Genomic DNA, 13,775 nt, shown 5'->3' on the forward strand with positions numbered 1-13,775 from the left:
GATACAAAGGAGAAATAAGCTTGGAAAATGATCATACTCAATGCAAGTTGAAATTAGTTTTTTTTTAAAATCAACCTATTCAGCCATGTTATGACACACCACTGGAGCAGTTAGACTTGAACCATGCCTCCTGGTCCAGAAGTAGGAACAAACACAGTACCACAAGAGCCCCCCATAAGCTGAAATTATTTTCTATACCCACCTCTGGACTGGGTGGAACTTAAATGCAAGCTTCCTGGCTCAGAGATAGGAATGCTGCTACTGTGCCATAAAAGCCACAAGGCAAAATTACATATACCTCCCAGATTACCTGAAGCTAACAAAGCTCTATTACATTACCTGATTTAGTGGGGTTTTTAGTGGTCCACACCTATCAGCCAGAAGATCTAGGTTTCATTTTATGTCATGCACACCTGTCCTAGGGGTGCAGTGTAACAGCTCTGCAAAAGTTCATTCGAATTACTATCTAATTTAGCAAATCTTTCACACCAAGTTGCTCTGATCTTATTTCTGATTAAATATTCAAACAAGACAAGTCAAAAATGTATTATAAATATTGAAATTAGCTTTGACCTCAGTTGAACTCCCCATTTAGTGTCTTGTAAATTCAACCTGATAACTGTGTCAAAAGTAAATAAAAACTATATTATTCTTCACTTTTTCCCATTCCCTATGTGATGCTAAAAAGAATTAAAACTCAATAACAATTAAGAACCAGTGCACCATACCAGGTCTCCTTGTTGCCAGTCATCTTCGGCACCAAATACACATTCCTGGACTGTGCTTTTATTTACAGGATCAAATTCACAAAAAATGTCACTGCTGTCAATATTTTGCTTTCCTGGCATTATGTTATATTCTAAGCATTGACTTCCACATCCATTCAGTGGAAATTGTTTAGATGGCAATCTTGTTACATCTAATGAGTTTACAGCCTTGGTGATCTTCTGTCCAGAATGGATTGGGTTGGTGTTCTGATTTCTCAGGTGCTCTCTGACAGGCACTGTCATTATCAAATCTCGATCTCCCTTATGGCTGATCAATTCAAGTTCACTGCCAAAGGCTAAAGGTTCCTTGGTACGGACCATATTCATTCCCCACTCCAACATAGCATTTCCACATTCACTTGTATTCCTGAAACTTTTTGCTTCACAAAATTGTGGATCGAGGTTTGTCATATGCAAATTGGCATGATTTTTACATTCAATAGTGCATCTATTTTGGGAATAAAATCTTGGATGTCGTAATTTATAATGGAACAAAAGTTCTTTCTGAGTAATAGCCTTAAATGAACATAGCATACATATCTGTTTCTCCATACCAGCCTTCAGATCCTCATCACTGGACAATAATGAGACAAGTTCATTTTGGCCTGTCTTCATGCCATGAGAGCTAAATTGAGGTTCAATATCATGGTATATGAGATAATGGTTAATGAGCCCTTCCTGAGTTAAATGAGTGTACCCACACAAGGCACATTTGAAAAGAATATCAGAATCTTCAACTTGAGCACAAATAATGCTCTGCCTGATGCAATAGTGTCGACAAATGACTCGTCTTGATGAGCAGGTAAAATTACAGAGCTGGCACTGAAACACCACCTGTGGCTCACTGCTAGAAGTGGAGGTGGAAGCTAATGGTGCCCTGGCCTGTACATTGTTGACAATTCTTCTCGCTGACTTTTTCTGTCCACCATATTTGGTTAAGTTTGTAGATGTATGAAATTTTTGATAATGCTCAATTAAAGAAATCCAGTCTCCACTGAATGAACAATGTTCACAGAAACACAATGCTGAAGATCTAGTAAAGCAAGGGACAAGTGAATCAGCAGATTTAGAATCAACCCAAGATAAACTGTGTGTGGGCAAATGTAAGTCCAATCCCATCTGCATATTCATCTTACAGCTATATTTCTGGATCCTGTGGTATGGTATGTCCTCTTCAGGGTGTTGTCTGCCATAGTGCGACAGGACAGATATAATGTTAGCACTTGAAAAAGGACAGATATCACATTTGTACAATAAAGTACAAACATTTCCTGGTTCCATGTTTGCACTTGATGGAAGACTGAGAATTTCACTTTTGTCTTCTGTTGCTTTTGCAATGTTTTCATTTAAAGTACCATAATTTCTATAGACTTTTGAATTGTTACTTTTATCATCTGTATCAGATAGCACAACTTCAATTTCAGCCATTGCATCAAGGAGATAATCATCGTCACAGGATGAAAACTCTGCAGCTCTTTCAATCTTCTGTTGCTTTAAGAAATTATATGCCTCCATCACCCACTTAGCCTGCTGCTCCTCTGTTGTTCTACAAAACGGAATGCTTCGCCTGGGCCTTGCTATTCGATCATTGAGCAATGTAACTGCTGGCCTGCATTTGATTGGTGATGCCACACGACTTTTCAGGCTTTCTACTATGGCTTCCAATGCGAGGCATTTCCTTGAAGATGGCTGAGCTTTAATATTCAGATCACCATAGGTTATCTTCTCATCAGTAGTCATTAAGGATGAAAAACACGGAAGAGCTCCTAGAGGATCTGGAGGTATTTCTGAACTTGTTTTAACATCTGAATCATTAGCAAGATAAAGTAATGAAAATTGTGTTTGATCATGGACCAATGATGTTTCATAACATGAATTACTGTGCTGCTTAATTAAGCAATTTTTAGATTCAATAATATCTGATTTACTAGTACAAAGTGATGGTTTTGCAACAGAAGGCATCAAATTTACATTTTCACCTCTTATACTTGTATCTGGTTTTGGTATTCGAAAACCCTTTCTTTCTAAGGACAATGGACCACTGTACGAAGTTAACTTTTTTAAAGTGCAATCCTTTTCACAACACTTCAGTGTATTTAAGCCATTTGAAACCCTAACATAGCATTTAGGACTTCCGATTTGGTTGCGATGCATACTTCTCACATGGCGCAAGACACAACGACGGTACAAAGTATGAAATCGACAAAAAATACAATGAAATAAACATAGTCGTTTCATATAGAATATAGTTTGGTTATTTTTAAGGTTTAATGTTCTTCTGACCTTTTGCCTAAAAGTGGCATGTATTACAGACTTCTGTCGCATATCCTTGAAAGGTTTGAAACGGTCAGTTATGTCATCTGAATTACTTGGTGAGACAGGATTTTTACATTCAGTTCTATACAGTTCACTCTTTCTCACTATTGTCTCTCCATTCTGAGAAGCATTATTAATTGAATCAACTTGTGAAGTGAAGTCCTGTTCTTCACATCCTAAGTCCTCTGGCTCTGTTGTGGACATCAAAGCCGCTTTGTCATGTTCAATGCAACTATGCTGTTCTTTTGTATGTTCTTCAAAGTATCGTTCATTAAATGTGTAGTGTTCACACCATAAACAGGACGTTTTACCAGTCTCTGTAACTAATTTCCCACTTACTTCCATTTCTGTCCCACCTTTGTTTTCTTTATCAGGATTAATCTGTTTCGGCAGAATATTCGGTGCTCCATCAAGAGGAAAAAACATGAAACTTTCAGATGGTTCAATTGCCTTCTTTACTCCCAACATAGTTTCAAGTTTTGTATGACCCAGGTTTTTAACTTCCAGTTCCTCAGCACTTTTGAAGGAAGAAGTAGTGTCCTTCAGCAAGCAGTGATCCAATTCTGACTGGTTATTGAAAATCTTGGGTTTATCGCATATATCATCATGTGCAATGCTACACACATCCATCACCTGTTCGATGGCAAATGTCGCACTGGTATTGGAAAAAGCAACTTGTTTGTTTGAATCTTCTGGTGCTCTTGATTTCCCAACCGTCTCACAAAATGGATTCATATTTTCCTTGAAAGCTTTGTATCCATAAGGATGCTCACCACTGTTTTGGAAGTGGTCACCTGACTGAATAACATGACTGTTGTAGATCAAATCTTCACTCAAGTCACTCCTGTTCCTAACTCTTGAGTCTTGTCCTACACAGAGAGAGTGAATATCAGAGTTAATTTACACAGTGATATGCAGATTACACAGCATAAGACCAAAACTGAAGTCTTAAAAAAAAAATTTTTGGATTCAAACTTTAACTCTGTTCCTGTCTCCATAGATGCTGTCAGGCCCACTGAGTTTATTCACCATTTTCTGTTGGTAATTCAGATTTCCAGCATCCACAGTGTTAAGTCATCAAAAGAGCATACATTCACTTCAAAATAAAAACTGTTTTCTTAATTTTAAAGTAAATTTGAAGTACAGCCACAGCTTCCAAAACAGACCAGTTGAGAGGTGGGCTGTTCCAGGATATAGACAAGTAACAGAGTCATAGAGATGTACAGCATGGAAACAGACTCTTCGGCCCAACCCGTCCATGTCGACCAGATATCCCAACCCAATCTAGTCCCACCTACCAGCACCTAGCCCATATCCCTCCAAACCCTTTCTATTCATATACCCATCCAAATGCCTCTTCAATGTTGCAATTGTACCAGCCTCCACCACTTCCTCTAGCAGCTCATTCCGTACATGTACCACGCTCTGCATGAAAACGTTGGCCCTTAGGTCTCTTTTATATCTTTCCGCTCTCACCCTAAACCTATGCCCTTGAATTCTGGACTCCCCCACTCTAGGGAAAAGACTTTGCCTATTTATCCAATCCATGCCCCTCATAAATTTTGTAAACCTCTATAAGGTCACCTCTCAGCTTTCGACGCTCCAGGGAAAATCAGCCCTAGCCTGTTCAGCCTCTCCCTACAGCTCAAATCCTCCAACCCTGGCAACATCCTTGTAAATCTTTTCTGAACCCTTGCAAGTTTCATAACATCTTTCCAATAGGAAGACCAGAATTGCACGCAATATTTCAACAGTGGCCTAACCAATGTCCTGTACAGCCGCAACATGACCTCCCTACCCCTGTACTCAATACTGACCAATAAAGGAAAGCATACCAAACGCCTTCTTCACTATCCTACCTACCTGCGATCCACTTTCAAGGAGCTATGAACCTGCACTCCAAGGTCTCTTTGTTCAGCAACACTTCCTAGGACCTTACCATTAAGTGCATATGTCTCGCTAAGATTTGCTTTCCCAAAATGCAGCACCTCGCATCTATCTGATTTAAACTCCATCTGCCATGTCTCAGCCCATTGGCCCATCTGGTCAAGATCCTGTTGTAATCTGAGGTATCCCACTTTGCTGTCCACTACATTTCCAATTTTGGTGTCATCTGCAAACTTACTAACTGTACCTCTTATGCTCGCATCCAAATCATTTATGGAAATGACAAAAAATAGTGGACCCCGCACTGATCATTGTGGCACTCCACTGGTCACAGGTCTCCAGTCTGAAAAACAACCCTCCACCAGCACCCTCGGTTCTTCTACCTTTGAGCCAGTTCTGTATCCAAATGGCTAGTTCTTCTTGTATTCCATGAGATCGAACCTTGCTAATCAGTCTCCTATGGAGAACCTTGTCAAATGCCTTACTGAAGTCCATATAGATCATGTCCACCACTCTTCCCTCATTAATCCTCTTTGTTACTTCTTCAAAAAACTCAATCAAATTTGAGAGACATGATTTCCCATGCACAAAGCCATGTTGACTACCCCTAATCAGTCCTTGCCTTTCCAAATACATGTACATCCTGTCCCTCAGGATTCCCTCCAACAACTTGCCCACCACCAAGATCAGGCTAATTAGCTGTTAAAAGATACCTGAGCTTTGGTTGCTGTTTTGACAACAATTCAAATTTAACCAATTAATTTATGCCCAGGATAGTAAAAGCCAATGGAGTTTGAGCGTATTGTATTGACAACATCAAACCAATGAGAGGGTTGGGGGCATAACAAAGGTGGGCATTTTGAAAGTTAGTCAAAGCAACTGCCATTGAACAACAGAGCAACTGCGGTCGAGCCAGAAAGCTAACTGCCCATCTAAATCTTGCTCTTAAAGAAATTTTAGAAGGCACTGTCAAAGGCATCTTTTCCTGTAAAACCAGTAAAAACGAAGATGACCTATAGAGAAGACAGCAGAGTCAGGAAGAAGAAGAAGGAAGGCTTAAGGGAATAAAGAAGACCATCTTTGAGAAATTAAGTTACGTATTGTTTAATAATTGTATTAATGGAGCAGAATCTTTATAGAGCTGAGGTCAGATAGTAATTAGTTAAGAAAAGTGGGCTTGGATTTGTTAAAAGCTTTGTTTAGGTATTCACTATGACTGTTGGAAAACTAACATGTTATTTTCTTTAAATAATGGAAATTAGGAGCTCTCTTTCACTCACTGACACTTTCAACAGATTATGAGGTGAGGTAAGCTTCTCTGGGTGTTTGGTTTTAATTACCAGAGGGATTCAACCTCCGTGTCACATTGATAGTACTTTGCTTTTATTAAAAGGAACAGGACATGTGACTGGTGTTTAACTAAAAGCCTAGGAATAGAATGTAGATGTGGTTCCTTAGTAACCTATTAAAAACTTAGAAATAAAATTAGATCCATTCCATCTACCTCACCACATTAAGACCTTATGATGCAGAAGCAGATGTAGCCCAGTCAGACCATCAAGTCTGTTCTGCTGTTCAATGAGATCTCAATTTACCTGATAATTCTCAATTCCACAACTCTATTCCCTGATTATCTCAGCCTTGAATGCACATAACAAAACACAGTCTCGACATCCCTCTGCAATGAAGAATTCACAGATTTACTACTCTCAGTGAAACGCCTGCTGTCTTAAATGGGAAATTCATAACTGAAAATATACCCTCTTGTCCTCGACGCTCCCACAAGGGAAACAACTTTTCTGCAGCTACCTTGTCAAGTCCCCTAAGAATTCTGCATGTTTCAATAAGGTCATCTCTCATTCTTCTACAAGCCCAACCAACTCAACCGCTCCCCTTAAAATCACTTCAAGCCTTGGAACAACATAAAGGTGACCCTTCTCTGAAAAGGTTTTCAATGCCAGGATAACTTTTCATAAATAATGGAATCAAAACAGTTCATAGTATTCAAAATGTGGTCCTGTATAGTTTTAGTAAGATCTCCTTTGAAATAAAGGCCAATATTCCAAATGCCTTACTTAATACCATAATTAATGTGCTAGCATTTTTAGTGTTTCATGCACAAGGACCTCTAAATCACACTATGCTTCAGTTTTCTGCAGTCTTACTCCATTTGAAAATTCAGATCCTCTGTTCTCCCTACCAAGTGCATAAATTGTCCTATATTATTATCCATTTACCTTCTCAAAACATGATAATAAATTTATTAGGCATGATTTCCTCTTCATGAAACCTTGCTGACTCTGCTTGATTAGATTATTTCTAAATGCTCTGCTATTATGTACTTTATAGTAGACGCTAACATTTTCCCAATGACAATGTTAAACTCATTGGCCTATATTTACTAATGTGTTTGTTTCTCACCCCATTTTGAGCAAGGATGTTATATTGGCAGTTCCCACTCCTGAGTTTTCCAGATCTACAATACTTGAACGTTTACTATCAGTGCATCCGCAATCTGTGTGGCTGCTTTAATATCCTAGGATTTTTGCTTCCCCGGTCCCCAACGCCTTATCTTCACCATGGACATCCAGTCCCTGTACACCTCCATCCCCCATCACGAAGGACTCAAAGCCCTCCGCTTCTTCCTTTCCCGCCGTACCAACCAGTACCCTTCCACTGACACCCTCCTTCGACTGACTGAACTGGTCCTCACCCTGAACAACTTCTCTTTCCAATCCTCCCACTTCCTCCAAACCAAAGGAGTAGACATGGGCACCCGCATGGGCCCCAGCTATGCCTGCCTCTTCGTAGGATATGTGGAACAGACCATCTTCCGCAGCTACACTGGCACCACCCCCCACCTTTTCCTCCGCTACATCAATGACTGTATTGGCGCTGCCTCGTGCTCCCATGAGGAGGTTGAACAGTTCATCCACTTTACCAACATCTTCCACCCCGACCTCAAATTTACCTGGACTGTCTCAGACTCCTTCCTCCCCTTCCTAGACCTTTCCATTTCTATCTCGGGCGACCGAATCAACACTGACATTTACTATAAACCGACCGACTCCCACAGCTACTGAGACTACACCTCCTCCCACCCTGACCCCTGTAAAAACGCCATCCCATATTCCCAATTCCTTCAACTCCGCCGCATCTGCTCCCAGGAGGACCAGTTCCAATACCGTACAACCCAGATGGCCTCCTTCTTCAAAGACCGCAATTTCCCCCCAGACGTGGTCGACGATGCCCTCCACCGCATCTCCTCCACTTCCCGCTCCTCCACCCTTGAGTCCCACCCCTCCAATCGCCACCAGGACAGAACCCCACTGGTCCTCACCTCCCACCCCATCAACCTCCATATACATCGTATCATCCATCGTCATTTCCGCCACCTCCAAACGGACTCCACCACCAGGGATATATTTCCCTCCCCCCCCCCCCCACCCAATCAGCATTCTGAAAAGACCACTCCCTCCGTGACTCCCTCGACAGGTCCACACCCCACACTAACCCAACCTCCACTCCCGGCACCTTCCCCTGCAACCACAAGAAATGCAAAACTTGCACCCACACCTCCCCCCTTATTTCTCTCCAGGGCCCCAAGGGATCCTTCCATATCCGCCACAAATTCACCTGCACCTCCACACACATCATTTATTGCATCCGCTGCACCCGATGTGGCCTCCTCTATATTGGGGAGACAGGCCACCTACTTGCAGAACGTTTCAGAGAACACCTCTGGGACACCCGGACCAACCAACCCAACCACCCCGTGGCTCAACACTTCAACTCCCCCTCCCACTCCAACAAGGACATGCAGGTCCTTGGACTCCTCCATCGCCAGACCATAGCAACACGACGGTTGGAGGAAGAGCGCCTCATCTTCTGCCTAGGAACCCTCCAACCACAAGGGATGAACTCAGATTTCTCCAGTTTCCTCATTTCCCCTCCCCCATCTTGTCTCAGTCAAATCCCTTGAACTCAGCACCGCCTTCCTAACCTGCAATCTTCTTCCTGACCTCTCCGCCCCCACCCCAGCCTATCACTCTCACCTTGACCTCCTCCCACCTATCGCATTTCCAATGCCCCTCCCCCAAGTCCCTCCTCCCTACCTTTTATCTTAGCCTGCTGGACACACTTTCCTCATTCCTGAAAAAGGGCTTATGCCCGAAACGTTGATTCCCTGCTCCTTGGATGCTGCCTGACCTGATGCGCTTTTCCAGCAACACATTTTCAGCAGTATCCTAGGATTCAACCCATCAGGTCCAGGGACTTGGTCTTTAGCCACACTAATTTCCTTATTACTTTTTTTGAGATAATTATTGTATCTATTTCTTATCCTTTTTTGCCTCCTTTTTCAAAATTTTATCTTTAGAATGCTTTTAATATCCTCTACCATGAAGACTGTTGCAAAATATTTATTCACCTCATTTGCCATTTCACGGATCCCCATTATTATTTTCCCAGCTTCATTCTCTAAAAGAGACCAATTTTCTTGTTTTATACATTTAAACAAACTCTTGCTGCCAATTCTCTCCCAATCCTCTGGTTTAGTGTTATCTTGGTCACATTTTTTTTCCCTTTTAATTTGGTATTATCTTTCATTTAATTGGTTAACCATGGTTTGTCTCCTTCCGAGGTTTGGGATATATCTTTGCAGTGAATCATGAACCAATATCTTCGACATTTGCCAGTGTTTTTTAATTTTTCAATTTCTTTTTCACTCTAGTTTCATGTTGAAACATATGTCTCAACTAATTCCTGGGGCAGTGAGTTCTAAATCATAACCACCTCTAATAACATATTTACTGAATTAATTTATTAGCTATCAGCAATTGATCCCCTTCATTGCCACAGAATTTGACTTTTACTTGTGTAATGATCCTGAAAGAAACACTGGACAATTAAGTTGCAGGTCAAGTCAACAATTAACCTTATTTGGCATGCACTATCCTGCAGATTCTGTGAAGTCAATTTATCATTTTGTTCTGAAATTATACAGTCAGAGCCTCCGACAGTTTGAAGTGAGAGGCATTTTAAAGCATCTCTTAAGCATTTTAATGCCATTTTAAGATAGAACAAGGCAAGATACTCTAAAGAGGAGAACAAATATGTGTGTGGGGTCAAACCATGTGTCACTTAGCGATAAGTGTCACTCTATCACCACAATTGTCTCAACCAGGAGAAACAGTGGAAGGTACACTCAAGTACAAAATAGATTAAAATGTATTTGAAAGATTCGAGTGAAAAAGAGTAATAATATAACATTCAGGAACAGAGAATGTTGTTAAAAGAAAGTAAACTAATAAGAAGATAGTGAAATCCTTTCATTAAAAGGGGAAAAAAAAAAATCGCCTACTCTGGATAGACGTGCTAAAATGAAATAGTTCAAATTCACACTAGGGGAACAACTACTGATCTCCATGTTGATAATGAATGTTTTTAGTACTACAGTGGAATTCTGCTGAATTTATGTTGGAAACCTTGTTCTTCCTTATAAAAGCTTCTACCACTTTGTTAGGAAGCATGCTAAGAGTGACATAAAACAAAAGGGCATAATTCTAAATGGGGTGCAAGAGCAGAGCGACCTAGGTGGCAGGATATGTTGTAGTTGATATCAAATGCAGTTTCCTGCACATTATAGACAAGGGCACAAAGCACAAAAGCAAAGAAGTAGTGTTAAATCCATGTGAACATGGGATGCGTGTGGCCTGTGCCTATAGACTGTGTCCCAAAGTGCTGGTCCCCAGTATCCAATACGGAAGTCCTTTAAGACACAGTGGCATGGTGGCTCAGTGGGTAGCACTGCTACCTCACAACGCTAGGGACCTGGGTTCAATTCCAGCCTCAGGCAACCGTCTGTGTGGAGTTTGCACATTCTACCAGTGTCTACGTGGGCGGCACAGTGGTTAGCACTGCTGCCTCACAGCACCTGAGACCCGGGTTCAATTCCCGCCTCAGGCGACTGACTGTGTGGAGTTTGCACGTTCTCCCAGTGTCTGCGTGGGTTTCCTCTGGGTGCTCCGGTTTCCTCCCACAGTCCAAAGATATGCAGGTCAGGTGAATTGGTCATGCTATATTGGCCGTAGTGTTAGGTAAGGGGTAAATGTAGGGGTATGAGTGGGTTGCACTTCCGCGGGTCGGTGTGGACTTGTTGGGCCGAAGGGCCTGTTTCCACGCTGTAATGTAATCTAATCTACATGGGTTTCCTCCGGGTTCTCCAGTTTCCTTCCACAATCCAAAGATATGCAGGTCAGGTGAATTGGCCATGCTAAACCCCATAGTGTTCAGGGATGTGTAGGTTAGGTGCATTAATCAGGGAGAATGTAGGACAATGGGTTTGGGTGGGTTAGTCTTCAGGAGGATCGGTGTGGACTTGTTGGGTCGAAGGCCTGTTTCCACAGTGTAGAGTTTCTATGATCTAATAAATAGCAAGCTGGAGTCACCAAGCACCCATCTGATTTTATTTTAAAGATTTCTCTCATGCAAAAGGGCTCAAAGCATTACAGTTTTGTTTTAAGAGACATGAGTTTTTTTGGTTAAAAATGCAGAAGGAATGTTGTGGAATAATCTAGCCATTCATCAACATTTGTGCAACCACAGTACATTTCCAATGATTTTGATGTTTCAGTTCAATGTTTAAATGTTCCTTTCCTAGATGGCCTAGCTACATATTTATAGAATGCTCAAACATATTGTTAGGTTATCTAAAATAATAATTGAAATATCATTGGCCACATTTATTAAATCATTAACTTATAATATTAGCAGCTCAACAGGCAAGTCATGAACTTCTAGAAGAGAACACTTAAATTCTGAGGATATTGGTTAGTGGGCGGCACGGTGGCTAGCACTGCTGCCTCACAGCGCCCGAGACTCGGGTTCAATTCCCGCCTCAGGCGACTGACTGTGTGGAGTTTGCACGTTCTCCCAGTGTCTGCGTGGGTTTCCTCTGGGTGCTCCGGTTTCCTCCCACAGTCCAAAGATGTGCAGGTCAGGTGAATTGACCATGCTAAATTGCCCGTAGTGTTAGGTAAGGGGTAAATGTAGGGGTATGGGTGGGTTGCGCTTCGGCAGGTCGGTGTGGACTTGTTGGGCCGAAAGGCCTGTTTCTACACTGTAATGTAATCTAGAATAATCTGGCTACAGCAGCACAAGCCATTTGAATTTGAAAATGCTTCCAAAGAAGAGTCACATGACTCAATCTGTGGGTATAAAACATACTGGTTTGAACACAAGTGAAGAACTATAGCAATACTATGCATTGTATTCAAGATGTGGACTGAAATCCCCTGTAAACTGAAGCAGAACATCCTTAATTTTAGAGAAACAAAAACAGAAATTGCTGGAGAAACTCATCAGATCTGGCAATATCTTGGAGAGAAAACAGAGTTAATGTTATGAGTCATGACATTTTTTTTAAAATGGGGAAGGGTGACCCTATTTTTATGTTGAATCCCTCTCCAAATAAAAGGATAGCATGTATTCACTTTAACTATTGTACCTGCATACTTTTTTGGGACTTATGCACATGAACATCTAGATACGCCTGCACGTCAAAATTACATAATCATTCAACATTTATTATGTTTTCATATTATTCCTTCCAAAGTCAACTACTTCACATACTTACACACCATCTATTTAACCTATCTATACATTAATCTTCAGCCTTCTGCTATCTTCACACCATCCTTTCATGTTTATCTTTAGGACATCAGCAACCATACCTTTATTCCCCTCATTTAAGTCATTGACAATAAATTGTTAAAAGCTGAAGACACACCACAGATTGCTGTGTGACCCCACTTGTCACCTCCTGCCAATTAAAAAAAGGCAAATTTACGAAAACACTGTTTTCTGCTTGACAGCTAACCTCAAAATGCTATTATGCTATCCTCTTCAGCATGAGTCCCTTCTCATTTCCAAATGTCATGATATGCTCACTTCCAAAAGTATGACCTTATACATTTTCACACGTCGGGCATGAGGGGAAGTGAGGCCCTGGAGCGGCGCAAATTACCTTGGTGCGGCCGAGTGCCGGTGCGGAGCGGATTGGTGGCTTGGAGCAGAGTGCGACAGTTGTTGGACTGGGCTCTGGCGCAGATAGTCACACCACTGAGCTGCTACTATTTGAAATCCTTTAGAGGACTTTAACTATGTTAAAACTATCTTAATCCTAACTTTTTTTTTAAAAAAGACACTAAGCAATGCCAATACTTTTCCTTTTATCTCTTTTCCCAGTGCTTTTGTATCCAAGATTTGTACCTAAGTACTTGTAGCTAAGATGGCACCATTCAAGGTAGTCATTGTAAAAACTTTTCATCGTATTCCTGTATGAGTACTTGTGACAATAAGTGATATCCTATTCTATTGTTCAGTGCTTTATTTAATATAGACAACAGATTCAAGTACCTTCTAAACATGCACTTCTCAACCAAAGTCGTCAGATTAATCCAGTCAATTTTCTCTTTCCATCCCATACACTGTCAACTATAATTCTACCAGTCCTCCAACTACCTCAGCAGTCAGACAAGTAAAATATCAGCCATCCTTTAAATTAACCTGTTTATTTTTACATACCACTGGAGAGGCGGGACTCTATTCTGGGCCTTCCAGCTCAAAGGTAGGCACTACCACTGCACAAAGAAATATCAGGATCTTTTGGGTAGTGATTTCTAGTTACCAGATCATGTATGCTGATGCAATGAACTATTATTCTAAATCTTCACACAAATATGTTGACTTTCTGAAGATTTTGCTCTTCAATGTATTCATTAATCATCAAATGTTTTTTCAATA

At 41.2% G+C, this 13,775-nt stretch overlaps 1 protein-coding gene across 1 annotated transcript in view; it reads right to left on the minus strand.

Annotated features, from left to right (window-relative positions):
• The window catches only part of LOC122565140 (zinc finger protein 462-like), a 59,726-nt gene extending 57,219 nt beyond the window's left edge, over positions 1–2,507 (minus strand). The window contains exon 1 of the mRNA XM_043720804.2: positions 729–2,507. Within this exon, the coding sequence (XP_043576739.2) occupies positions 729–2,507 (1,779 nt within the window). The remainder of the gene's footprint in view (positions 1–728) is intronic.
• Positions 2,508–13,775: the final 11,268 nt, after the last annotated feature.

Source organism: Chiloscyllium plagiosum, unplaced genomic scaffold, assembly GCF_037043375.1.
Source record: "Chiloscyllium plagiosum isolate Xiang-an unplaced genomic scaffold, Cpla_swu_hap1 HiC_scaffold_28, whole genome shotgun sequence".
Classification (NCBI taxonomy): domain Eukaryota; kingdom Metazoa; phylum Chordata; class Chondrichthyes; order Orectolobiformes; family Hemiscylliidae; genus Chiloscyllium; species Chiloscyllium plagiosum.